This window comes from Sinocyclocheilus grahami, unplaced genomic scaffold (genome assembly GCF_001515645.1).
Source record: "Sinocyclocheilus grahami isolate Dianchi unplaced genomic scaffold, SAMN03320097.WGS_v1.1 scaffold1187.1, whole genome shotgun sequence".
NCBI classification, from domain to species: domain Eukaryota; kingdom Metazoa; phylum Chordata; class Actinopteri; order Cypriniformes; family Cyprinidae; genus Sinocyclocheilus; species Sinocyclocheilus grahami.
In genome coordinates, this window is record NW_015506366.1 from 269,538 (window position 1) to 296,686 (window position 27,149).

Below are 27,149 nucleotides of genomic sequence, written 5' to 3' on the forward strand. Positions count from 1 at the left end.
TTACCGATAAAGGAGAAAGGCTTCTTTAAAAAGTATTTTATTATACTGTATATATGTACATGGTGACATTGAAAATATTATTTAAGAACGTTTTGGTGGAAAGCCTTTTTTTGTATGTATTTGAATAAAGTATTTTACACTGTGAATAGTCATGTAAATAAGTGACATTTTTCTGTCATTAATTTCTCAGTGGCACAATGACATTAAAAAAGATTGCAAATCTTACCGTGTTCATTGTGTTTTCTATATACTTAAACCCATCAGTTTGCAGGGATAAAGATCGAAGTGGCTTGTCATGTTTTTTTGGCTATTGCTAAACCATAGACTGATGAAGCGGACAGCTGTAGCTACTTGGGTAGTTTTGGTTCTAGACCTTACAAATTTTCAAACGTTATTAAATGTGTGGCTCAGTACTAAACGGAATACTTATTTCTGAGATCCATGAAATTAGTAACTGATGGTTACTAAACATTTCCATCAGAATTGAGGAAATTTATCGAGGGTAGATGGGGAAAAAAATGACAGCAGACACTTTGAAGTGCAAAAACCCTGATGTAATAAAATTTTATTTACAGATCTGTACAAAAGTCAGATATCCCTCTGACCCCCCACCCATGAGGGAGGAGGGGTGTGTTGAGTTGGCAAAATCATACAAATGTATATTAACACAAGTCTCCTGTGTGTGTTTGTCATTGGACCTCGTTGTGATTGCATGTATCATCTCAAGACATCTCAGCTGGATTCAGAACTCGACCTATAAACAGCAATGACCCTGTGGAGTAAAAACCTACAAATTAAACTGATTCTCCAATGTCACAAAATAGATGTCATGCAGATCTGTGTGGGTTCATTTAGACTAATAACATTGTTTATGATGATCACTCTATGGAGAATTACATCTGCAGTCCCTGCAAATTTAGTCCCTAAATGTAAATGTAATTGACCTCTCTCTCTCTTAGGTACAATACAAACATTTTGGGTCTGTTTTTTTTTCTTTCTTTTTTGGTTACACTTTATTTTAAGGTCCTTGTTACAGTGTAATTATACATTTAAGTACAGAGTAATATTAATTAACTATATGTACTCACTATATGGTTAGAGTTTGGCTAAGGGTTTCTTGCATGTAATTATGCATAATTAAGTATTATTATAGTAAGTACATGTAACTTTTGTAACAATGACACCTTAAAATAAAGCGAAATTAATACTTTTATTATATCATGTGACAAGACTTGAGTGAAAAATCTGAAAAATTCAGATTTGCCATCACATGAATAAATTACACTGTAAATAATATAAATAGAAAATTGGTTCAAATAAACTTTTAAATAGTAATAATAATTCAGAATATTACTGTATTTCTGAATCTTACTGACCTCAAATGTTTGGCCGTTATATACAATTTAATGTCAGGGTAGAGTAATTTTAAGAATGCATATGCTATCAGTTATAATTCCAGATTTTAGTATTTACCTGTACTGATCTGCCGTAAGATAAAGAGAAATGGTCGATCTGCTTTGAAAACCGCTGATCGGGATCTTTTCAATAGCACCATTGCTAAAAAGAAAGATAGGGGAAGAAAGCTCAGTCATCAGTTATTTCCCAGCCGATTCACAGCTTGAACAGTCTGTTCAACTATATCCCATCTGTTGACTACAACTGATTCTCAGCCAGGTACACATACACCAGGGAGTAGCCTTGCTGAGCATATAAAAGATTACATCTTACATCTTCAAAAAAAAAATCAGGGCTAATATTTGGTAATATCCAGATGTGCTTTTGTCCTCTTCACAACAGAATAATGTTTCTTTAATTTGTTTCACAAGGACTTGAGGCTTGTTTTAACTATATCAGTGTCCACACTAACGGATGATAATGTTGTGTTTATTATAAGCATGCGCTGCAGTTTTGTCATCTGCTGCTCAAATGCTCAAGCTCTTTAAAGCAGGACGGATTCTGATTGGCTGTCTATGTTTTTATCTTTTATCAGCTGGAAAAATAAATAATTCAGGCATAACATGAAGTCTATATTATGATATTGGTATGTCAATACAGAGTCAGATCAGTCTTCATTAACATTTTTTCTTCCAGCAAGTAAAATGTCACATACCTGTAGCTGAAGCTGCTTTTGTCCCTTCCTCTGTCACTACTATTCTTGCCTCATGGAAAGCCTCCGATACAAAAAGCCCTTCTCCGTCTGTAGACATATCAAACAGAAGGCTTATTCTTCACAGAGTGAATCATTGATTTAAACTGATGGTGTTTGTGATTATTTCCCAGCATCTATGACTGGTTTTACCTGAGATGCCTCTAAAATCAGCAGCTGAGGGACTGAAGACATCAGAGATACCGAGAGACTGTAAAACAGGCTTCAGATTGAACCTGCTCTGCATCTTAAACCTAAAACACACAAAACAAGGATATATCCAATTAGCATAATATAATATTTCACAAGTAATTTTTATTTTTTTGCATGCAGTTACCTGGGCAGAAATATATCCATCTTAGTGCGTCTTAATCCAGTATCCCACAGTCCCACAGCACGGGCCGTGAGCTGCTTTTCCAGCTGGGCCAGAGGGGTTTTCCGGTCACTAGGTAAGGCCACCAGTAGCCTGAGTGAGCGATCCAAGTACAGAAGCTCCAGCACCGTGTACTCCTGCTCGGACGGCAGGCGGAAATGCCCTAAGACAGGTGGACAGGTAAATATATACGCTCTTAGCAGAACAATAGGTCTTGTTCCTCCTCTTACCAATATTGACTTCGGTTGACTGGTACATCATCGGGACTTTGACTGTGCTGCCGTCTGAGAGGCTGAAGGGCAGGTTCTGGGTGTCAGTGAAGAGAAATTGTTTCTGCCAGGCACCGTGAAACACCACCGTGCTCAGAAGAGCCATCTGCAGTAAACTGTCTAGTCTGGAGGCCTCTTCCTGGGACTCACTGGACTGAAGCTGCTCCTCTTTTGTCTGGAGATGGTCATCGGCTTTAGAAATAAATCATACACTTACACTTAATCATTTATATGAAAACATACAGTATATATCCTACATGTAATATAGTTTCATGTGTCTCATCATAATAAAACAATTTAAATGCACTGACTAATATTTGGTGTAGAAACAATTTTCACTCAATTGCGAAATGAAAATTTGACAAAGAATTGCAAGTAACACATTTAATTAAACGTGACATTTTGAATTAATTTGACATAATTTATAGTTACATAATTATATTTGAAATTAAAATCAATATCTAATTTGGCATAATATATGTTTTATTTTTTTATCATATATCTACATAATTACATTTAAAAGTCATATTTAAATTCTAATCAATATTAACTTTTACATAGAATATATTTACAAAATTATATTTTACATTTATTCTTATATCTAAAATAAACTGGAAAATATTTGGTGTAGAAATTGTGAAAATTGTACAAATAATTTCAAGGAATTGCAAGTAACACGTTTAATTAAACATGACATTTTGAATCAAGAAGAATGAAACTACTATCTTGTAAAAATATTTCAATAATCTTTATTTCATTTACAAGTTTGATTTTTCTTTTTTTATTTACACTGTGGAAATCAATATTTATTTTTACATAATATATATTTACTAGTGCTGTCAAACACATCCAAAATAAAAGTTTTTGTTTACATTATATATGTATGTGTACGGTGTATATTTATTATGTATATATAAAGACACACATACAGTATACATTTTAAAAATATTTACATGCTTATACATTTATATATTCATATTCTTATATTCTATATAAATATATTTAATATATAAACATAACATATTTTTCTTAAACATATACATGCATGTGTTTGTATTTATATATACATAATAAATATACACGATCTACACACATATATTTTGTAAACAAAAACTTTTATTTTGGAAGTGATTAATCGCGATTAATTGTTTGACAGCACTAATATTTACATATAAATATTTGACAGTCATAATTATATTTAATTGCACATCATATATGCACATAATTATATTTAAATTACATTTCTTTAACAATATATATTTACAAAGTTATATTTAAATTCTAATCAATGTTTAATTTGACATCATATATTTACATAATTATATTTTTAATTCATTATTATATTTAATTTCAAATCATATCTAATTTTAAACATATATTTACATAAGTACATTTAATATATATATATATATATATATTTTTTTTTTAATTATTATTATTCTAATCAATATTTAATAATACATAATTATATTTTAAAATCATAAGCATATACAAATTCAAATCAGTATTTCATTTTACATCATATGTACAGTATTTACATAATTAACACTATAAAAATGTATATTTATGTTTGTGTATATTTATGTATGTTTTTGTAAGCCATATACTGTATATATCCATCACTTAAAATGACATTGGAGACAATCTAAATATAAATGATGAATATGTGGTGGTTTTAGGGAAACTGAATTTACTATTAGTCAATATAAGCTCACCTTTACTCTGGGAACGTGTCCATTGCTGTAGCCGACTATGAGTGTGGTTTGGATTACTGAAGTTTACACTCAGTAGACTACTGTTACCCCATCCCAAGGCATGCTGGGTAAATTCTGGCAGGAGTTTCACACCACTCTGGACAAATAAGGCATTGGCAAGCTGAAGCCGCACCCCGTCACTGGAATTACCCAGGTCTCCTTGTGGCCGAGACAGAATGTCCTGCACTCGAGCATCTGCGAGGAGACCATTGTATCATCAAAACTGTCATGTTAACTTTTCAAGCACTGGACAATGGCAGGTAGGCAGGTTGTCAGATGGCCGATTTATATTTTGAACTATTTAGGAAAACAACATACAGATTACAGGTGTGCCGCTAGTTTCCTCTTACCATTCACGTCATATCCCAGAGTTTCCTCAAGTTGTGCTAGAGTGTTTCCCCTGGCACCGAGCTGCAGAAGACCCAGACACAACGAGACGCTGGCTGGGGACACGATCAGGTTGGAGTTGTTCTCCGTCTCTGTGAGTGTTTGGTAGAGGCTGATGCCAAACTGTGTGCGTAGATCATTGTGGCTGTTGCCATGGCAGCGCTCCAGCAGCCACAGACAGAGCAACAGGCAAGTCACAGACAGCTGATGCATGATCAACAGGTCAAAATCTGCAAATGTTTTCCAGAACAACTCAAAAATAAATTATGGATTTGGTTACAAGTTGAAATAATAAAATATATATGTGACCCTGGACCACAAAACCAGTCTTAAGTCGCTGGGGTATATTTTTAGCAATAGCCAAAAAAACATTGTATGGGTCAAAATTATTGATTTTTCTTTCATGCCAAAAATCATTAGGATATTAAGTAAAGATCATGTTCCATGAAGATATTTTGTAAATTTCCTATTGTAAATATATCAAAACTTAATTTTTGGTTAGTAATATGCATTGCTAAGAACTTCATTTGGACAACTTTAAAGGTGATTTTCTCAGTGTTTTGATTTTTTTGCACCTCAGATTCCAGATTTCAAATAGTTGTATCTCGACCAAATATCCTATCCTAACAAACCACACATCAATGGAAAGCTTACCTATTCAGCTTTCATATGATGTATAAATCTCAATTTCGAAAAATTGACCCTTATGACTGGTTTTGTGGTCCAGGGTCACATATAATGTATTTGATATCTATTAAAGATAACCTACTTTTGTTGGTGTAACCCTATGTTGATTCTGTACAAAATATAATACTACTATCACCCACTTTTCAGCAGCACAACTTTTGCAAGCAAGGATAAAGTTGGTTAATCTTTATAATAGATTTGATTCATTTTTAAGATTAGTATCTTAATTGCACTGATGTGTGGCCTCTGTTCTGAATGAATGTTAAAAAAATTAAAGGATAATTTACCGAAAAAATAAAAATCGGTCATAATTTACTCACCCTCATGTCATTCCAAACCTGTAAGTCATACTTTCTTCTGTGGAACACAAAATAACATATTTTGAAGCATGTTGGTAACCAAATAGTTTTGGTGACCACTGATTTCCATTGTATGGATAATAAAAAAACAAAAAAAAACACTGAGACATTTCACAAAATATCTTATTTTATGTTTATCTGATGTTTTGTTTAAAACAATGATGACAGAATTTTCAGTTTTGGGTGAACTATGCCACAGCCTCCATATATCTAATATTAAAAGGGGTCATATGACGCGATTTCAATTTTTCCTTTCTCTTTGGAGTGTTACAAGCTCTTGGTGCATAAAGAAGATCTGTAAAGTTGCAAAGACTAAAGTCTAAAATCCAAAGAGATATTCTTTATAAAAGTTAAGAGTCAGCCACGCCTACCTAAAACGTCTCCTTCTAACACGCCCCCACATGTCTATACGTCACGATGTGGGAAGATTTGCATAATGCCGCCCAAATGTTCACACAAAGAAAGAAGGCGTAACTTTTATTCTGGCTGTAGTATTGTTGCCGCCGCAGCCATGTCGTGAAGACACTGTGTGTTTCGTTGTGAAAGCGAAACTACTTTGTTTGGCCTTCCAAAAGAGGATGATATCTGCTTCGTCATGCCTAGAGCTGATCCGTGCTGGTTGCTGAGAAAATACTACAACTTCACTCTGTGGATCACCGGATCGGCTTTCACCGTGGACGACGCGGAGTCCAGCCCGGGGTCGTCACATGTGGTTGCTGCAAGCACTCCAGATGCTCCTTCGTTGAATCTGTCGCCTCTGCTCCCTCAAGGCCGCCGTGGTGTTTTGTTGTAAAAGCGAAACTACTTTGTTTGGCCTTCCAAAAATGGACACGACTAGAAATCAGTGGTTAAGTTGTATTTACAACACTGTTCCAGAACAGTTTAACCCAAATATTCAGATGTGTGCAGCACATTTTATGGAGGACTGTTTCCTGATCCTGGTAGAGTAGACTACAATGCCGGCTGTTCTGACTCGCAGACTGTAAGTAAGTTTTTTGTATTTAAAGAGTTTTTATATTTTATATATTGGGCAGTGTAGAGTAGGGCTTGTTGTTTGTCATTTCTCAGATCACAAATGCAGTCATGGTTTTATGTTTACACGGCGCGATGCAACGCAACGTGTAAAAAGACAGTATAAGTCATTATAATCCATAATTATGTCCCCACTGGATGCAACGAATGCCTCGTTTATAATGGGTTTTCACGTTTTTGAATCATCGCTCCGGCCTGACAGGGCATCATCACAATGGTGATGGTGAGGGGCGTAACTAACATTTCCGTCACACGCTTGAGGTATTCGGAAAATCATAACGCACTGGATAGCTGGCCAATCAGAGCACACCTCGCTTTTCAGACCAATGAGCTTTGTAAAAATCGACGCGTTTCAGAAAGGCGGGGCATAGTGGAGAAACAATAATGTACAGTATGTGGAAAATAATGTGTTTTTATGAACCTTAAACCGCATAAACACATTTCATTACACCAAAAACCCAAAATAATGTTCTTTTTAGCAGCATCATATGACCCCTTTAATGCAACATGAAGTGGTGTAAATCACAATACGAAAATAATGAAATTAAACTTCTTAACAGAAATGCTTGCTACATTTATAGTTTTACATTGATATTGATCAAAATAGGCCTATAATTAAAATATAAAATTAAAAATATATAGTATAATTAAAAACAAAATATAATTAAAATGTATGATTGAATTAAAATATTTAGGAACTTCTTACCAGCCGGCTCGTCCTCTGGATTGGGTGAGTGTCAGCTGCTCCTGATGTTCAGCTCCACTATCACTGTCACTCCAGGAGGACGTGCGTTCTCCCTGATCCTCCACGCCAGGACAACTGATTGAAAGAGTTGTCGATCATGAGACCTTGTTTAAAGGGAGAGCTTCGTGTTTGTGGTCTCCGGCGGCGATGTCCGTACCACTCGGTCAGAATTCCTGCCTCCCACCCGGCACTATAAGGAGCCAGGCAGAGGGAGGCATGCGCTCGACCAGCAAATCCAGCCACACACACACACACACACATAATAGAGAGAGGAAGTCATTACACAAGCTTTACCAAACTATTAACATCTCTATAAACTATAATTATTAATTGATTGAAAGAAGTGTTATACTCACCAAGCTGCATGTATTTGAACAAAACAAAGCAAAACAGCAATATTGTGAAATATTACTAAAATGTAAAATAATTTTTTATTTTTTAATATATTCAAACATATAATTTATTCCAGTAAAGGCTCATTTTCAGTCTTCATTGTCACATGATCCTTCAGAAATTATTCTAATATATTGATTTGGTACTCAAGATTTTTATTATTATTATTATCGCATGTTTGATGGATGTGCTACTTAATATTTTTTCAGAAATTTAGATTTCTTTTCAGGATTCTTTAATGAAGAAAGAAACAAAAGAACATTTGGTCACACTTTATTTTAAGGTTCAATTATCACCATTAACTGCAACTTTTGCCTCAGTAAACTCCTAATTTGCTGCTTAATAATAGTTAGTAAGATAGCTGTTAAGTTTAGGTATTGGATTTGGGATGTAGGATGGTTATGCAGAATATGTGCTTTATAAGTGCTAATAAACATCCAATAGCTTTTGTTAATAATAGGCTACTAATAAGCAACAAGTTAATACTGAGAATTTATCCCTATACTAAAGTGTTACCAAATATTTATTTTAAACAATTGTTATACATTGTCAAAGTCAGATCGCCACTGTAAGTGGAGTTTCCACAAATGACCCTAATGGATTGAAGAGACATTTTTCCCATGGTAAACTGCAAGCGGGAAATGATCAGTAAGCATCAGGTATTTGGACGGTGCCCAGCAGAAGGCATGTTAATTAGTAGAACCAACTTGGCAGCAATCAGTGGAGAAGACAGATTTTTTTAAATTCCAGTATTCCATCCATGGCATTTGAATTTTTAAGAAGGGAAATGATGATGGGAAAGTCAGGGTCACTTGGGCAAGGACAATGCAGCCAAAGAAATGCCGTCCAAAGTAAACAACTCCTCTTTCATCTTGAGGTCAGATATTTAAAAGTTGGTACACAAACATACTTTGAATACAGAAAGTCATTTAATGGGTCAAATATTGATGAACTAAAACATTAAAAGATTTAAAAATATGTCTAAAACAATTGGACCGTTCTAAGTGGAAAAAGCCCATCAGGGTGTGTGACATTCACTGCCTCGACATACTCCAGGTTCAGAATTACATTCTCACAATTAAGTATGTAGTGGATTGCATTATATGATAATAATTTAATATATTAGTGTCATGATGGTGATGGTTGTAATAATAATAATAATTATTATTATTACCACCTTAATAGTAGTAATTATTAATATAAGGTGAGTATGAATACTAATAATTGCTAATAATATACATCATTACTGTCATAAATATTAATACATGTGTATATTAATACACATTAATTGTAGTTATTATTATTATTAATAGGGTGAGCAGTACTACTTATGCTATAGTATGCAATAATAATAATATTTTTTATTTTTAAATGAATTACTATTACTATTCCTATTAATAACAGTAATTATTATTATTAATATAGGGTGAGTACTAATACTAATAACTGCTAATAATGTGCATCATTACTGTTACAAATATTAATACATGTCTTTAAATACACATTAATAGTAGAAGTTATTATTATAGGGTGAGCAGTACTGCTTATGCTATAGTACGCAATAATAACAATATTTTTTATTTTTTAATTAATTACTGTTATTCAGCTAAGTAATATTGGTCACTTTAGTTTAGAGACCATTTCTCACAATTAACTAACTAACTACAACTTTTGCTTCAATAAACTCCTAATTTGCTGCATATTAATAGTCAGTAAGGTAGTTCCTTCACAGGAAAGGCCTTTATTAGACCTGACTTATGTTCTAGCGGGGTCTAGCAGGGAACTAGTGCTCGCTGTCGTTCACCCCTCCTGCCCTCTATGGCTGCTGGACCGGATTAACAGAATCCCAGTCCAGTGCCGGAGCGCAGTAGCACTGAGAGGCGGTATCGCTGTAGCGATGTGCCAGGTACGCTCATGGGATTAGCTGGGAACGCATGGGGAGTGATCTGGCACTGAGAGAGGGGCAACTCACAAGGGCTGTCCTGTATGTGTTCGTGTTACATGATTGTAATGAAACATGAACATCTTTGACCTTTGACTCTAAACTGAACCAAGCTTTGAAAAGAATTGTAAGATTTATATAGGTAACTGATAGTAATGGTTTGATTAACACGTCTGCATATTCCTTTACAATGAAGTGTAAGACTTGTGAGCATATTGGCAACATTATGCACAAGATGCAATGCACTTGGATAAAGAATTTCTAAACAATTTATAACACGACCCAGGGACCAATTGTTGTAAAAGTATGCGACTTCCCACAATTCATTATTTATTTATGTATTTTTCCTCAGAGAAACAGCTGCTAACCCCTATAGTAACCATAATAATTATTTGGGTTTTGTTTTTACAACATCAACGGCAAGTAATTCACACCATAATGTTATATTTGTAAATGCAGACATCAATGAGTTCCTTGATTATTTTCTTGTCTATCCATATAATCAGTGATGTTTTGCACAGGTCACTGAGAGGTCATTAAAACAAAATATTTACATATAATTTAAAACGTGTGAAAATGTAAAGCATTACATTTAGGTCAGAAACACAACATTTTCTTAAACTCTTACACGGAACAAATTGTGAAACTGTACAAACTGTGGAGATTTCAATCTTTTCTCTAATAATGAGCGACCTGCCTCATGACTCAAGTGTCTAGCTCCTGTGTAGTTACTATGTTCAACCACTAGGTGGCAGAGTTTTATTCTTCGCTGAGCTCTCTGACATAAGCAATGAAGCCCCTTTGTTATTACAACTATTATGAAACATTACAGAATACCACAACATACAACAAACACAAGTCAATTTGATTCAGTCTTAAAGTCATTCATTATGAATGCACATTCTTAAGCATGGCCTGTTGCTAATAAAACAAATGCACTATAGAACAAAAGCTTAAATAGAGTTCACCCAAAAAAATTCTGTCATCCTTGACCCACCCTCTTGTCGTTCCAAACCCGTTTCGGAACACAAATTTTGATATTTTAATTAAACCTATGCTTCTGTCCCTCCATTGAAAGTCAATGCACATGTGTGTGCACATATTTGAGCTTAAATGTTTACCATGTGTTTTCATGTGAATAAATGCCTAATTAAATCTACTCATATAACGTGACCTTACCTCTTCACAAGACTTATTAAACTGCAATTATTTGTCAACACCTTTATGACTTGAGGTTTTGATTACCTGGACTTTCAATGAACCATCTCAGGTTTCATTAAAATGTCTTAATTTTGTGTTTCATGCGAGTCTTACGAGTTTAGAACAATATGAGAGCGAGTTAATCATGAAAGAATTTTCATTTTTGGGTGAACATCGGTTTAAGGGTTTTCCACATTTTAATATTCAGCTGCTTGCAATTATAGAAGACCTCAAAATTCCCTCTTTAAGACCCGCATACATGCTGATGAGATGATTGTCCTGCATGTGTCAGATATAAAATTCTTGCTCTTCCTCCGCAATGCCTTCTTGACTACAATCATCTACTGTCACAATGCCATTGCTGTTCTGCTGCCCTTTGTCCTGCAACACATCTTTCACATTCTTTAGCTGTGGTTCGTGTACAACACAAGGTGTGGATTTTGCAGAGATGCTCTGTGCTCTAGACGGCACAGGAGTCTGTCTTATGGAGGAGGCATTATTATAGGTCAGATCAGCGAAGTCAAGACCTCCATCTGTTGGAGGAGCAGACTTGGGCCGCAGTGCTGGGGCCTTTAAATGGGGCCTCAGCTGTGGATGGGAATAACCTGAGACCACCGATAGGTCCACAGAGCTGCCACTGATGGTCTGTCCCGTGTCCACATCCGTCTCTTCGGCTCCCACTAGCGTATCGACATTGACACGGAAAATTGGAGCAGCCATTGAAGAGAAGCAGCGAGGACGGAAGCTTGACGGAGAGGCACACGAGGAGCGGGACTCGTCTGTAGGGAGAGAAAAGAGGGACTGTGTGCGGTGGCCTGTCCATCCGGCCCGTAAGAGCTCCACATCCCTCTGGAGCCTCTGCATGCGGCCTTCCTGATCGCACAGTGTGGGCGTCCTGGAGGCGACCGGAGACGGAAGGGTCTGGGTCCGCGAACGCGATGAGTTCCGGTGATAACGGCGATTTCGATAGGAGGCGGGCCCGCGGCCGTATGGGGGAGGAGGTGGCGGGGGCAGCTCGGGTGGAGGAGGGGAGGTAAACGGAGGATCATCAGGAGGAAGGTGACAGAACTTCGCAATAGTGTGCTTGCGGTAATACCGTGAACCTTGAACCTGACAAAGTCAAAATGAGAGCATGAAATTATGTGCAATTAATATGTTCAGGACACCATTTTTGCAGATCCTAGTACCTATTTTTATTTGGTCCCAAATAAGGGTGGCCTTAACTACTATGTACTTACATTTAAATTAATCATTCAATGCAATGCACTTATTGTGTACATACATGTTTTTACAATACAATATGAACACAGTAAGTATATTGTACTTATTTTTTGATGTAAGTACATAGTAGTTAAGGCCACCTAATATAAGGTGGGACCTTTTATTTAAAGTACTATATTGATAATAAAATCTACACAAACATTACCATTCAGAAGTTTGGAATGTGTACGATTTTTTTTTAAATAATGGTTACCAAGACTGCAGTTATTTGATCGAAAATGCAGCAAAAACTCAACAGTAAACCTCAATGTGTGATATTAAGGATATTTTGGTTAGCTTATGTATAATACATATTTGGTTGCCATTTGACAATCTATGTCAATATAAAATCTGATCTTAAAGCAAAACAAGTTAAGAACCAGCTGCTTTAAATCGTGAACTTTTCACATGGCAATATGATGAACAACATATCTGCAGTGAGCTGTCAAAATAAGTTTGACATTAAACAAAAATAGCTTGGGAAAGGGAACCATGTTCCTGCAGATACCAAACAAAACACAATGTGGGAATGTGGCTTTGATAAGGTAACTGTATACCTGTGTATGTGTATGTGTGTGTGAGAGAGTGAGAGAGAGAGAGAGAGAGGAAAATTTATCTTTAAACATAGCAAGCATTGTTTAGTGTGTGTGCATTAGAGTAACAAAGTTCCACTGTTTTCTGCTTCACACCTCACTGCACATCCCCTCCATCCCTCTACCTCTCCCTCGATCATTTTCTTCTATTGCTTTATTTGGTTTTCCATCCATCTTTGAGCCTCTTTGTACCCTTCTTCCTCACTGTTCCACTCACAGATTTCCCACGTTTTCCACAGTCATACATTTCTCTAATTACATGCCATTATATTCATTCTGTATTTACTATATCTCCCTCAAAATAGTATATATTTCCCTGTATGGAAATTTCGGACTCATTGAGCACCAAATGTGAGTAAAATTGTCTTTGGTGAGTAAACAAATTTATAGTTTCGTAAAAATGTTTACAATACCATTCTAAAGTTTGGAGTTATTTTTGAAAATAGTCTCATATTTATGTTTTCAACAATACAGTAAAAACAGTACATTTGTGAAATATAAAAATGTACTGTTTTCTGATTTTTTATTTATTCCTGTCATAGCAAAGACAAATTTTCAGCAGCCATTACTCCAGTCTATATACCCCCGTCCCTGTTGTTTTCCAAACATGAAATGTTTCAGATGTTCAGCAGCAGATTATAGTCCATAAATTCAAAGGAAACTTAGGTAAAGCGAAAGAGCTTGTCTATATCTACAACCAGTTCAGCTTTTTTTTTTTTTTTTTAGCCATTACTCCAGTCTATATCCCCCCGTCCCTGTTGTTTTCCAAACATGAAATGTTTCAGATGTTCAGCAGCAGATTATAGTCCATAAATTCAAAGGAAACTTAGGTAAAGCGAAAGAGCTTGTCTATATCTACAACCAGTTCAGCTTTTTTTTTTTTTTTTTCATTTGAGACATAATGTGTGTTATGTGTGAAATCCTCTCTGTGCCATTTGGCACAAGCAGGGGTTGATTAGTAATGAGGCTGTAGTTGTGACAGAGAGCCAAACCTGCTTTGATCGCAGCTAATCAAGATCAGGCAGAATTGACCTGTATGTGCTTGTGCGTTAGTTAATTTGGCTGTCTTTAGGTTTGTTTGAGTATTTTTACATTGAGTACAGTCTTTCCACACACATAAACACACAAACACAAAAGGCCAGAGGTGTTTGGATCTGAACCAGGACACATTTTAAAAAATCAATGTGTACAATTTATGCAGTGCCTTGGTGTTTGCATACCATTTTTTTTCACTGTATGCAACTATGCAGGGTGTTTAAGCAGTAATGCTCTGTTCAGTTGCCTGGTCTGAACCTGAGCTCAGTATCAATTTTGCTCAAAACTGTGGTACATTTGTTTCATCAGTGTAGTTACTAACAGCATTTGTTTTCTACAGTAGCTAAGTATCAGGAAGAGAAGGTCGCAATGATTCCCTTTTTTTTTTTAAATTTTTAACGCCACAGCAAGAGAATATGAACTGCTCTCTGAAGGTAAATTCTGCAGAGACAACCAGTAATGAAAAACTGATTCACAACGCCGCGTGCAGAGCATCATTACAGAGCTCAAATGTGATTTCAGGGACCTGAGTTATGGAAGCATTATTTTTCTCCATAGGCATGAAAGAAAATTTCTGAATAAAGAGCCCTAAGCCTTGAACCAAAGCAACTGAATGATGAATCACAACAAATCATTCAAAATTAAAAGTATATATAAGAAAATCTAAAGATAAGACAAGGTTCAAAACTATGAATGAACTACTCCAAACCATAGAAAATTAATAATGTAATGAAATTAGTCTAGGATATTTGATTTTGTAGTCTAACACTACCACGTCCCATGTTAACCTAATTTGGCTATTGTTACCTAGTTAGTACTAATTGATTTGCAAAAACTCATCACAAGCTTGAAAAGTTTTTTTTTAATAGTAAAAGGTTTAAAAAGGTGTATTGGCAGTTGATGCATAACATATTGTGCTTTTTAATCCAACATTACAAATTTAGGTTATCATGCATGAATAATACATATGAATATTAAAATATATTCAAATGTATATGGAAAAGTGCATTATATTTTTTTTTACATTTTATTCACATTTTTACCTTCACTAACTGTCCTGTGGTGTGTGAAAATTATTTAGCACAAATACTCCATGTAGACTCATTTATTAAGAGTTCATATAATGTTATGTAAAATATATATATTACAACTTTATGAACTCTTATTATTACAATACTCACACTTTAGAACACTAGGGTTACTGCAGACAGTTCACTAAAAGAACTTTCATGAACAGTGTATATGAGATGTCAATGTTTAAGACGTCATATATATATACAAAAAGTCATTGTTTTGAGATATATTATCTAATAATATCTTCTCGGTTACACTTTACTTGAAGGGGTGTGCATAAGACTGACATGACACCTTCATAATCATGATTATGACACCTACATAATCATGACATGACACATGTCATGAATATGAAGGTTTTTTATGCATGTTTATGACAACTGTCATTAAGTGTCATTCGCTCGGTTATGTCATTTTTAATGCAAATATGACATTATTTGACCTAACCCCAACCTACCCTTACCCCTAACCATAGCCCATAACAAAGACATCTCAAAAATTATGTGCAATTAATATGTTCAGGACACCATTTTTGCAGATCCTAGTACCTATTTTTATTTGGTCCCAAATAAGGGTGGCCTTAACTACTATGTACTTACATTTAAATTAATCATTCAATGCAATGCACTTATTGTGTACATACATGTTTTTACAATACAATATGAACACAGTAAGTATATTGTACTTATTTTTTGATGTAAGTACATAGTAGTTAAGGCCACCTAATATAAGGTGGGACCTTTTATTTAAAGTACTATATTGATAATAAAATCTACACAAACATTACCATTCAGAAGTTTGGAATGTGTACGATTTTTTTTTAAATAATGGTTACCAAGACTGCAGTTATTTGATCGAAAATGCAGCAAAAACTCAACAGTAAACCTCAATGTGTGATATTAAGGATATTTTGGTTAGCTTATGTATAATACATATTTGGTTGCCATTTGACAATCTATGTCAATATAAAATCTGATCTTAAAGCAAAACAAGTTAAGAACCAGCTGCTTTAAATCGTGAACTTTTCACATGGCAATATGATGAACAACATATCTGCAGTGAGCTGTCAAAATAAGTTTGACATTAAACAAAAATAGCTTGGGAAAGGGAACCATGTTCCTGCAGATACCAAACAAAACACAATGTGGGAATGTGGCTTTGATAAGGTAACTGTATACCTGTGTATGTGTATGTGTGTGTGAGAGAGTGAGAGAGAGAGAGAGAGAGAGAGGAAAATTTATCTTTAAACATAGCAAGCATTGTTTAGTGTGTGTGCATTAGAGTAACAAAGTTCCACTGTTTTCTGCTTCACACCTCACTGCACATCCCCTCCATCCCTCTACCTCTCCCTCGATCATTTTCTTCTATTGCTTTATTTGGTTTTCCATCCATCTTTGAGCCTCTTTGTACCCTTCTTCCTCACTGTTCCACTCACAGATTTCCCACGTTTTCCACAGTCATACATTTCTCTAATTACATGCCATTATATTCATTCTGTATTTACTATATCTCCCTCAAAATAGTATATATTTCCCTGTATGGAAATTTCGGACTCATTGAGCACCAAATGTGAGTAAAATTGTCTTTGGTGAGTAAACAAATTTATAGTTTCGTAAAAATGTTTACAATACCATTCTAAAGTTTGGAGTTATTTTTGAAAATAGTCTCATATTTATGTTTTCAACAATACAGTAAAAACAGTACATTTGTGAAATATAAAAATGTACTGTTTTCTGATTTTTTATTTATTCCTGTCATAGCAAAGACAAATTTTCAGCAGCCATTACTCCAGTCTATATACCCCCGTCCCTGTTGTTTTCCAAACATGAAATGTTTCAGATGTTCAGCAGCAGATTATAGTCCATAAATTCAAAGGAAACTTAGGTAAAGCGAAAGAGCTTGTCTATATCTACAACCAGTTCAGCTTTTTTTTTTTTTTTTTCATTTGAGACATAATGTGTGTTATGTGTGAAATCCTCTCTGTGCCATTTGGCACAAGCAGGGGTTGATTAGTAATGAGGCTGTAGTTGTGACAGAGAGCCAAACCTGCTTTGATCGCAGCTAATCAAGATCAGGCAGAATTGACCTGTATGTGCTTGTGCGTTAGTTAATTTGGCTGTCTTTAGGTTTGTTTGAGTATTTTTACATTGAGTACAGTCTTTCCACACACATAAACACACAAACACAAAAGGCCAGAGGTGTTTGGATCTGAACCAGGACACATTTTAAAAAATCAATGTGTACAATTTATGCAGTGCCTTGGTGTTTGCATACCATTTTTTTTCACTGTATGCAACTATGCAGGGTGTTTAAGCAGTAATGCTCTGTTCAGTTGCCTGGTCTGAACCTGAGCTCAGTATCAATTTTGCTCAAAACTGTGGTACATTTGTTTCATCAGTGTAGTTACTAACAGCATTTGTTTTCTACAGTAGCTAAGTATCAGGAAGAGAAGGTCGCAATGATTCCCTTTTTTTTTTTAAATTTTGGTTTGTTTGGTTTCTACCAAAACACCTTCAGGACGCCACAGCAAGAGAATATGAACTGCTCTCTGAAGGTAAATTCTGCAGAGACAACCAGTAATGAAAAACTGATTCACAACGCCGCTTGCAGAGCATCATTACAGAGCTCAAATGTGATTTCAGGGACCTGAGTTATGGAAGCATTATTTTTCTCCATAGGCATGAAAGAAAATTTCTGAATAAAGAGCCCTAAGCCTTGAACCAAAGCAACTGAATGATGAATCACAACAAATCATTCAAAATTAAAAGTATATATAAGAAAATCTAAAGATAAGACAAGGTTCAAAACTATGAATGAACTACTCCAAACCATAGAAAATTAATAATGTAATGAAATTAGTCTAGGATATTTGATTTTGTAGTCTAACACTACCACGTCCCATGTTAACCTAATTTGGCTATTGTTACCTAGTTAGTACTAATTGATTTGCAAAAACTCATCACAAGCTTGAAAAGTTTTTTTTTAATAGTAAAAGGTTTAAAAAGGTGTATTGGCAGTTGATGCATAACATATTGTGCTTTTTAATCCAACATTACAAATTTAGGTTATCATGCATGAATAATACATATGAATATTAAAATATATTCAAATGTATATGGAAAAGTGCATTATATTTTTTTTTACATCTCTTGTCTTACCTGTAGCAATATTTTATTCCCGTCATAATCATTTGTTTGCCAGCGGACGTCACTGATAGGCATGCAGGGACATGGCAGCAGTGGCACAAGTTCACCGACATCCCTCACTCTGATCTCCATCACAGCATTTTCAGTGGGGACGGGGTTCTGGCCATGGGGCATCCGCTTGAATGACAGCTGGATTTCTGTTTCAGGGTTGGAGTAAACTACACAGAAGCAGAAATCCTCCTTCTTCTGGGCTAGCCTTCGGCGCAGGAGCAGCCTGTACAGACGCACCTGTTCGGTGTAGGTCTCGTAGCGACAATAGACTGTAAAGCGCACAATTTCTTTGCCGTAGTGCACCTGGCGAAGTGCCCATAGTGGTGTGCCTGGTGCAAGTGTAACAAAGTCCTGGCTGGCTGCAGAAAATGGTAAGAGGCCTTGCCCGTTCACCCGCTCTGTGTGGTGGTATCGCCACGGTGGGCATCTCAGCTGATTGTGGAGACGTTCAAGACTCTCTTCACCTCCATATTCATCCTGTAGAAACAGGATTACAGCCAAGGCTGGCTGGTGCGATGGTGGTTCGGTGACGCGCTGCAGGCGGACCTGGGGCTTTCGAGAGAGACCACCTGCCCGTTCTGACACCCTGAAGAGGGTGAGATCAGGGTGGAGCCAGGAGAGGACCTGATCAGTGGCTTGCTGGAGCGTTTTGGCCAGACCAGGGTCAGTGATGATGTGGATAGAAACTAGGAAAGGATCTTGTAGGTCCCCCATGGACAAATCACCTAAAAGATGAGAAAATGATCCATAAAAGTATGGAGCTATACTGATTTAATATAATATATTACAATATGTTAATTATAGTTGTGATGAAACAGAAGTTGCAAGAAGATCTCTTCTTCGTTTTAGTGAAAAATATAAAAGTGAAACAGATTATCAAAATAGAAAAAAATGTATGGTTGGGATGGGATTGGATGGAGGGAGATCTGAACGCAAGCTTGTGGTGGATTGTAAGAAAGGGGTGGAAGAGCTGGCTTAATGAGTGGAGAAGTCTGGATATGTTACAAGAGAGAAGTTTCAGAGGAAAATAAAGTTCTACATTCTAGTAAAAAACAAACAAACTTAGTTCTACCCTTTATTTGTATTAGTGTGTTACATGTTCTGCTTTATTCTGGCGTCAGGAGTCACTGGAAACCTATTTTGCTTTGAACGTCTATAAAGGAAAGAACAGTACGAAACAGAGAAAATGGATTGGCTCTCAAGACTGAATGAAATCTTTTCATCCATGCTCTCCTGTTCTGTAATCAGGCTGTATAGCGAACAGTGCAGCCTCATTAGTTGCATTAGTGGATGGTTAGTAACCCTGGAGAAATGCTTTGGCTCCCTGTAGGATTTCTGAATAAGGTTTGCCCTTCCACTGAACCTTTGACCATAGTGAGCCCTGAGTGCACACACACACACACACGCACAAATATCCCTGAGCACAAATGTACATGAAAGACCCCCTTAACAAAGTGTTCAAGGCAAATGTGACGTTTTATGACTGCAAAATGAGATCAACGAGAGCAGCAATTAAAACATGTCATAAATGACTGTATTTATATGATGTGTGAAAACACATGATGTCTCTACATTATATGAGTAATGCTGCATAACATAACATAACAAGCCCTTAAAAACCCCTTTGATATATTCATCTCTCTGCCATAAAAAAACACAAAAATCTTTGTGTTGTTATTATATTATGAGAAATATTGTGCAGCTATTCTCATTCTAAAAAAAAAATAAATATAGCAGAAAGTGGCAGAACATGGACAGCTGCCTCTTTCTTTTCGCCTACTCTTTTTTTTCACCCCAAACTCTCCTGACCCATGGGACCCGTCCCACTTTGTTTGTTGTTTAAGGTTGGTGGCACCAGAGGCCGAGGGAACGCTATGCTCTTACACACTTACACACAAAAACACACTCACGCAAGTAAACACTCTTCTCTAGTTGCACTGCACTCTTGTAGGTGTAACTGACGCACATCTGAGTTCATTGAAGGATCCTTTCAATCGATCAGTGTGGAAAAACCAAGCAGTGTGTTCACTAGGCAAAGGTACTTGTTCAGACTTAAAAACACACAATACATTCTCTATTGTACAGTATTACATATGCAGGCAGCCTTACAATAGACCTAATGTGATCCAGTTATTAATGTTTTAATTACCAAAAGCTTTCAGCTGGAAGAAATTAAATGTGAATGTTAGGGCACTTTGCCCTGCAGACACATGGTTTATTCAGACACTGTTTACAGCACTCTATTTATAACAGCATAATTTGAATGATTACTTATGCAATTATGAGGAGAAACCACAGATACTGAACTTAATCACATTATTTGATAGATTTCACTCAAAGGAAATGTTAAAGTAAAATATAATGTATTTTTAAATGTTAGTTTAGATTCAAGAAGCCTCGATCACTTTAAACCATCTGTAATCTTAGTTGAGTCTGTAATGGAATGTAATCTGGCTGTTTGAGACTTAAGCAACTAACATTAAATAAGACACCATATTTAGCCCCAGCTTAACCATCCCTAATATACACTCCTATCTGGTGTCATTCTAACACTGTAAAAACCTGCAATTGTTACTTTAAGTGGCTATTTCTCTCTGATCTAACGATTTGTTCGTGTGACATAATGGTTTTAGCTTGATTTTTGACTTTAAATTTATTTAAATGTTACCACATGAAGCACATTTTTTTTCAGTGTAGTAAAGTGTCCAGAGTTATAAAGAGGTGAAACAGATTTCACAGAATATGCACTTGAGTTGTTAGTGAACAAAGATATATAGAGGAAAGTATGGATACAAAGAAAATCTGATGAGCTGCAGAAGTGGCGAAATGCTGACATGACTGATGATGCAGCATTAAGCAGTTATTCATGGCAGCCTTTCAAGAAAGCATACTGTCATACCATTAAAAAAGAGACAGAATGTAGAAACAATAAGGGGAAATGTGGTGGAAAAAGTGAAAAACAGATCTCTCATCCATGCAAAGGTGCTCAGACAAAGAAAAAAAAAGACAATGGAATATAAAATAAGACAGTATAAATTCTAAAGAACTCCCTTTCTAGACAATACCACCCTCATGTCTATAAGCAGGATAAAATAAAAATACATATTATTCAATAAATACATTTATTTTGTTTCAAAATTGTTGAATATTCTACTGTAAATTGCACCCTGGTCCCTGTCATCAAATTATTATTTTTTCATATGTGAGAACAGATTTAAGCATTTAATTCTTCTCCAGCCCCACTAGTTCTCCACATCTCACATTATTCCTCAAACCATCTCATTCTGTTTTCTACATTTTCTGTCCCTGAGTCCACATTGAACCACTTTTCTTCATTCAGTAAATTATACACAGTCTATTATGTGGTGTCCTCGATGGGCTCTAAGTTTTAGTGTGTGTGTGTGTGTGAGAGTAGGTGAGTGCGTCTAAATGTGAGTGGGTGAGTGAGAGAGTGCTTCCTGCACTGTCACTGGGAGGAGTGTTTCCTGCTCCCCAGATTAATGGGCTAATATTGGACATAAATCCCTCCATAGGGAAACAGACTGGGCCCGACGCAGCCATGGGGAAAGGTCAGCCCCAGACACACACACAAGCAGGCACTCGCACACAAACAAGCAGAGGTGTTAAGAGCTCTCAAAGCACTTCAAGCAGTGATTCCCTGAACAAACTAATCTCACTGTCATGGCAACAATTGTCAAGTGTTTTAACTGACAGAAATCTTCCACTTCTAAATTGTAATGTTCTTTTCAAAATACTAATGAATCCAAAAGCAGCTTTAGAAAGAATAGTCTCTTATAAACCCCCCAATGAGCACAAGGTGGAAGAGGAAAAGGGATTTAAAGGACATAACATATGGCGAATATGTGTTTGATTAAGGCATGTTGGAAAATTGATCTGAACTGCATAAAGGGGAATATAAAAAACAAATGGCATGTACTCACTGCTTGCTGATGACATAAGACTGTAGTCAGACCTGAGAAGAGAGTGAATGACAGAAAGGGGAGAGAGAAACAGAGAAAGACTTTTGTTAGAGATTTAGGATCCCAAGGTTTCAAAGGAAGGTCCTACATCTGGATAAACAATCCTGGGTGTCATGGTATATAGAGTGTGTGTGTTAGTGTGTAGTAATGTCTCTAGTGTATTATGCACATATATATGTATAGGTTATGATCAAATATTGTGTCTTGCTGCTTTGTGTCAGAAACCTTCTATTCTCTCAGCTCATCGGTTGATGAAGAAGGTAAAAAACAAAGCATAAGACCTATTTGACATATTTCATATGACCTAGTCATTTTGATTTCATTGTACATGCTTTTTTCCCCTTTTATCGCTCTCTGGTCAATCTTTTTCCCTTTCCTCTCCCTCTGTCTTTTTCCTGTTTCTCTGGTAGTGAAAACAGTGTAACAGGGTATTAAATTCTTTTTAAGAACAGGGAAATTCCATGTACTTAAACTTGAAATTTGAATGTTCTAATTTAATGCTGTAATAGTATGGTCTGAACTGGTATGTGGTGCATTGGTTCAACACTTCTGTTTACAAGTTTGGGATCAGTAATATTTATTTATTTTAGGGATGCACGATATATCGGCCACCATATCGGTATCGGCCGATAAATGCTAATTTTTTCTGTTATCGGTATCGGCCTGATAAGAAAATTTGGCCGATATCTTAAAGCCGATAAATAATGCATTATTTCCTTCAGAGACACTTCAGATGCGCGCTGTTCGTTTGCAGCCTTTTGTGCAATTGTACGTTGTAATATTGTGTTTATTTGATGTATATCTGATTTATCTCATATAGAATGCATTTGGTTAAGTTAAAAGAGCACTTCAGTTTACCAGTGATAAACTCAAAACAGCAGTGCACAACATTAATAACTATGATTGGGAATGTTGTGTATATAACATTCTAATGAGAACATTATTATAATAAAACGTTGTGCATTCTTTGGGTTTAGTTGCTGTGTTTCAGCGCGTTGTTATGGGAAGAGCGCATCCACAACAGGATCACACATTCTGACTATAGCACGCAATAACTACGTCATTTTGTACATATATAAGTTGTAATATTATGTTTATGTTGAATTAACATCAATCTCAGGATGCATTTCCTTTAATTAAATAAACTGCCAGCAAAACGCTTCAGTTTACCATGTTCATTCAGCTCTTCAGCTTCAGCAAGCGCAGCTCAACGGCTGCTATTTAAAACAGTGGTATTAATTTGTTACTTTTTCAAAATCATTGATACATTATTAATAACAACAACCACTTGTATTTTTCTCTTATTATTTTCATCAACAATATGGTTTAGTAATTAAAATCATTTAATTATTGTCCGTGCAGAGGCTATTCTGTTTTATTGATCTGTGGCACATTCATTTTGATTCTTTACACGTGTAATGATGTCCAGTGACTTGTTTGCATTATTTATGCATTATTTTATTTATTTATAAGACTTTTTTATGACTAAATTTGGTAATGGGAGAGTAAAAATATTTTAAAAACGTACACCGTTCAAACTAGGCTGCTTATGTTGAAGTGTTTGGGATGTGGCTTTTAATGATGAGACCTTTTTTGTAATCAGGCTCTCAAAAAGTATATAACAATTTGGATATAGATTTATCGGCCAACATATCGGTTATCGGCTTTCAAAAATAAAGAATAATCGTTATCGTTATCGGCCAAAATTTTCATATCGGTGCATTTTATTTTTGGAAAACTTTTATTCAGCAAAGACACACCTTAAATTGATAAAAAGTGACGCTAAAGGCAATTGTAATGTTACAACTGATTTCTATTTCAAATAAATGCTGTTCGTTTCAACTTATCAAAGAATCTTGAATGAATCAAGTTTTCTACAAATATATAAAGAAGCACAACCCCGAACTTTTGAACAGTGTAAATACTATGGTCTATACTTTGCATTTAACAGCAAAAGCACTTTTATGTGCTTCTATGTAATACTTAATACAAATAAAATCATTACTAGAAATGTGGACAGTAATGTCATTACAGTGAATCTCATATGTTTTATGTTTGCTATTCCTGAATCAGTGAGGGCTGTATAGTTTTCTGCATGTTGTTCACACTTAAACAATGCACTCTCAAGCATCATTAGAAAACATCCTTTTTGAAAGTCTCTGATTTACTGCCATCAGTGAAGTTTACGGTTACTGTTGTTAAATGAACTAAATGAGGATATAAGCCACACACATCTCTTAGCTCTCATTTAGCACCAAGACAGCCACATCACAACCAAATCTGACATTTACAATATGTATTCTTTCGTAAGTGGCTAATCGAATAAGCTTGGAAGAAACTCTATATATTTACATAGGAACAATAAGTCCTACATATTAAAATTACAGGATCAAAACAGGGTCAGATGAATTTCTAAGATGGTTTTGTACATTTTGAAGTCAAGTTTAAAGGTACTAGATGATGTATCTTAGTGGTTAAATGTGGTCAGATTACAGGTTGTGGTTCAAACTCAACAAGGGATAAGCCATCACCATTTGAGCTTAGACCCCAGGTTGCTCAAGGTTTTACTGTAAGTGGCTTTGGATAAATGCATTAGCTAATTGAAGAGTTAGTCATTAGGCTGATGATACACTGAGCAAATTTTTGAGCAATGTTGCTGGGCAACTTTGAGAAATGTTGCCATCAATGGGCAACAAGGTGAGACGAAGAGCCCAAGACCGATCTAAAATATCCAGATAGAAATATGTTACCCATTCTTAATGGAAAAGTGCCCAAGCAACATTTCTCAAAAAAAGTTGTCCCGTGTATCATCAGCCTTAGAAAGGTACCACGGCCATTTTCTTCAGAACAAATGTAAAGAAATAATATTCTAAAGCAGATATACACATATATACCATACAAACAGTTGGTAGAGGATAGAGAGGGTAGTCTACTATCCTACTAAATCACCATACCTACACCAACAAGTCAGGACAGCCATTATGATATGACATACCTATAAACAAACCAGGATGCATCTTTTCATCGTTCACAGCTGAAATCACAGAATGATGGCACAGATCATACATGACTTTGAGATAATAGAGAGTTAAATCTATGTGATTAGTATATTGGCTACTTCTGTCACTCTCTTGTGCTAAAAAGCCTAAGCAGCATGCACTAATAGCTCAGCTCATTGGCTTTCCAGCTACTTTTCAGCAGTAAATCTCTGCGCCAGATGTCTTGGGTGTTAATACCAAACAACAGATGGTTAAATACAACGGGCCAAACGAGGTAGAAACCAAACGAGAAAACTTCAAACAAGCGCGCTGTCTAATGGTTTTTGATGACCTGTCCTACGCTGCTCAGGTATCAGAATCCTCATCAAAAATGTGTAGCATATTGGTGTCTATCCTAATTAGTGCATTATAGCTATATTCCCTATCCTATGTAATTTATTTCATTTTCTTTGTTAAAACAAGCCTGTTTGTCATTACTCACCCTCCGGTCTCCGCTCCCGAATCAGCGCACTCATCTTCAACTGAATTCTTCATCTCTGGTGAAAGTGACAGTAACTTCACATGCCTCCCGTTTTCTCTTCTGCACTTTAACGCTCACGTACACTGCAAAAAAATGAAGGCGACGAAACTCGTTAAAGCTTGGATGAACAACCGACTCCGGTAACGCTGACAGGCACAGATAACAGTGACAAGACACGCGAGAGTCTGTCTGATCCGGTTCGTTCGTGAAGCTTGTGCGTCACCGCCGTTCATTCACTTCAATAGCGGTGCGTTTACCGCTCCCCGGTGGCCCAACGCAGTTAAAGCGAGTACGCACTTTTTGACCAAGAGACGCACATAATGCGAACCCAGTCTGTGGAATGTGGAAATTAGGAATTAAAGAGAGAGAGAGTTCTTTAGCTAAAGCTCTTGTATTATGAAAGGATTAATAATAATATAGGCGCAGTGTTTAATTAGGCTATTTTACAAAAAGATTTACACAATACGAGATTTAGTAGGATACTGTTGAGATATAATTAAAGTAATGTAGGCTACACTCACGTGAGATAAAATCCTTTCTTAAAAAATAAAATAAAAAAGAAACAAATATTCCACATGGAGCAGGTCGCCCTCTCATGGCCGCCATGTTAACATCAACTGACCAGACATTTAATTACTTAATAACTACAAACAAATAAATAACGTTTATTTAGTGCTAAAGTCAACTTACTACATCAAAACAAGTGCAATTCACAGGTCCACACAAACAGCGTTGACGATGTAATCAAATTTCATGCATTGAGGCTGATAAATGTCAGTATCTCTTTCTTTAGATTACTTATTTCTACCAACCCATTGCTACACTCTTAAAAATAAAGGTGCTTCACGATGCCATAGAAGAACCCTTTTGTCTAAATGGTTCCATAAAGAACATTTAACACCTGAAGAACCTTTCTGTTTGACAAAAGGTGCTTTGTGGCGAAATAAGGTTCCTCAGATTACAAAAACGCAAGAAAGAGATGGTTCTTTAAAGAACCTTTGACTGAATGGTTCTTTGTGGAAGCAAAAATGGTTCTTCTATGGCATCGCTTGAAGAACCTTTTGAAGCACCTTTATTTTTAAGAGTGTATAGCTGTATTCTGAGTACCAACGCTTACATATAACACACTGTACACTGGAGAAATAAAGAAAGAAATGTCAGACTTGACAAAATATATTTTATTGACAGACAAAATTATTTCTTA

The 27,149-nt window shown here is 35.9% G+C and overlaps 2 protein-coding genes across 3 annotated transcripts; both read right to left on the bottom strand.

The window, feature by feature from the left end:
* Positions 1-545: 545 nt before the first annotated feature.
* On the bottom strand, positions 546-18,461 carry LOC107567776 (probable serpin E3). Of its 2 annotated transcripts, none has more exons than XM_016253524.1 (11): positions 18,408-18,461; positions 7,714-8,112; positions 5,937-5,973; positions 4,893-5,159; positions 4,504-4,737; positions 2,750-2,980; positions 2,484-2,682; positions 2,300-2,400; positions 2,111-2,197; positions 1,474-1,557; positions 546-772 (listed from the first exon to the last, which is right to left on the bottom strand). In XM_016253524.1, exons 4-11 carry the CDS (start codon positions 5,140-5,142, stop codon positions 723-725), a joined length of 1,236 nt encoding a protein of 411 aa, XP_016109010.1. In that variant the 5' UTR covers positions 5,143-5,159; positions 5,937-5,973; positions 7,714-8,112; positions 18,408-18,461; the 3' UTR covers positions 546-722. The 2 variants fall into 2 exon arrangements, with proteins under 2 accessions (XP_016109010.1, XP_016109011.1); XM_016253525.1 differs by having other exon boundaries at positions 7,714-7,942; positions 18,408-18,451.
* LOC107567777 (protein FAM124A-like) lies at positions 9,613-26,239 on the bottom strand. Its single transcript, XM_016253526.1, has 4 exons — positions 25,907-26,239; positions 25,422-25,460; positions 22,388-22,419; positions 9,613-12,397 (listed from the first exon to the last, which is right to left on the bottom strand). The coding sequence occupies exons 1-4, from the start codon at positions 25,938-25,940 to the stop codon at positions 11,576-11,578; spliced, it is 927 nt and encodes a 308-aa protein (XP_016109012.1). The 5' UTR covers positions 25,941-26,239; the 3' UTR covers positions 9,613-11,575.
* Positions 26,240-27,149: the final 910 nt, after the last annotated feature.

Excerpts from the sequence above, each read along its gene's own strand:
- LOC107567776 (XM_016253524.1), bottom strand. The coding sequence starts at position 5,142 with ATGCATCAGCTGTCTGTGACTTGCCTGTTGCTCTGTCTGTGGCTGCTG. Across the intron at positions 2,981-4,503 it reads GACACGTTCCCAGAGTAAAG|CCGATGACCATCTCCAGACA; the intron begins GTGAGCTTATAT and ends TTATTTCTAAAG. Across the intron at positions 2,683-2,749 it reads GTCAACCGAAGTCAATATTG|GGCATTTCCGCCTGCCGTCC; the intron begins GTAAGAGGAGGA and ends CACCTGTCTTAG.
- LOC107567777 (XM_016253526.1), bottom strand. The coding sequence starts at position 25,940 with ATGAGTGCGCTGATTCGGGAGCGGAGACCGGAGG. Across the intron at positions 22,420-25,421 it reads GCATCCTGGTTTGTTTATAG|GTCTGACTACAGTCTTATGT; the intron begins GTATGTCATATC and ends CTCTCTTCTCAG. Across the intron at positions 12,398-22,387 it reads TCTTATGTCATCAGCAAGCA|GTTCAAGGTTCACGGTATTA; the intron begins GTGAGTACATGC and ends TGACTTTGTCAG.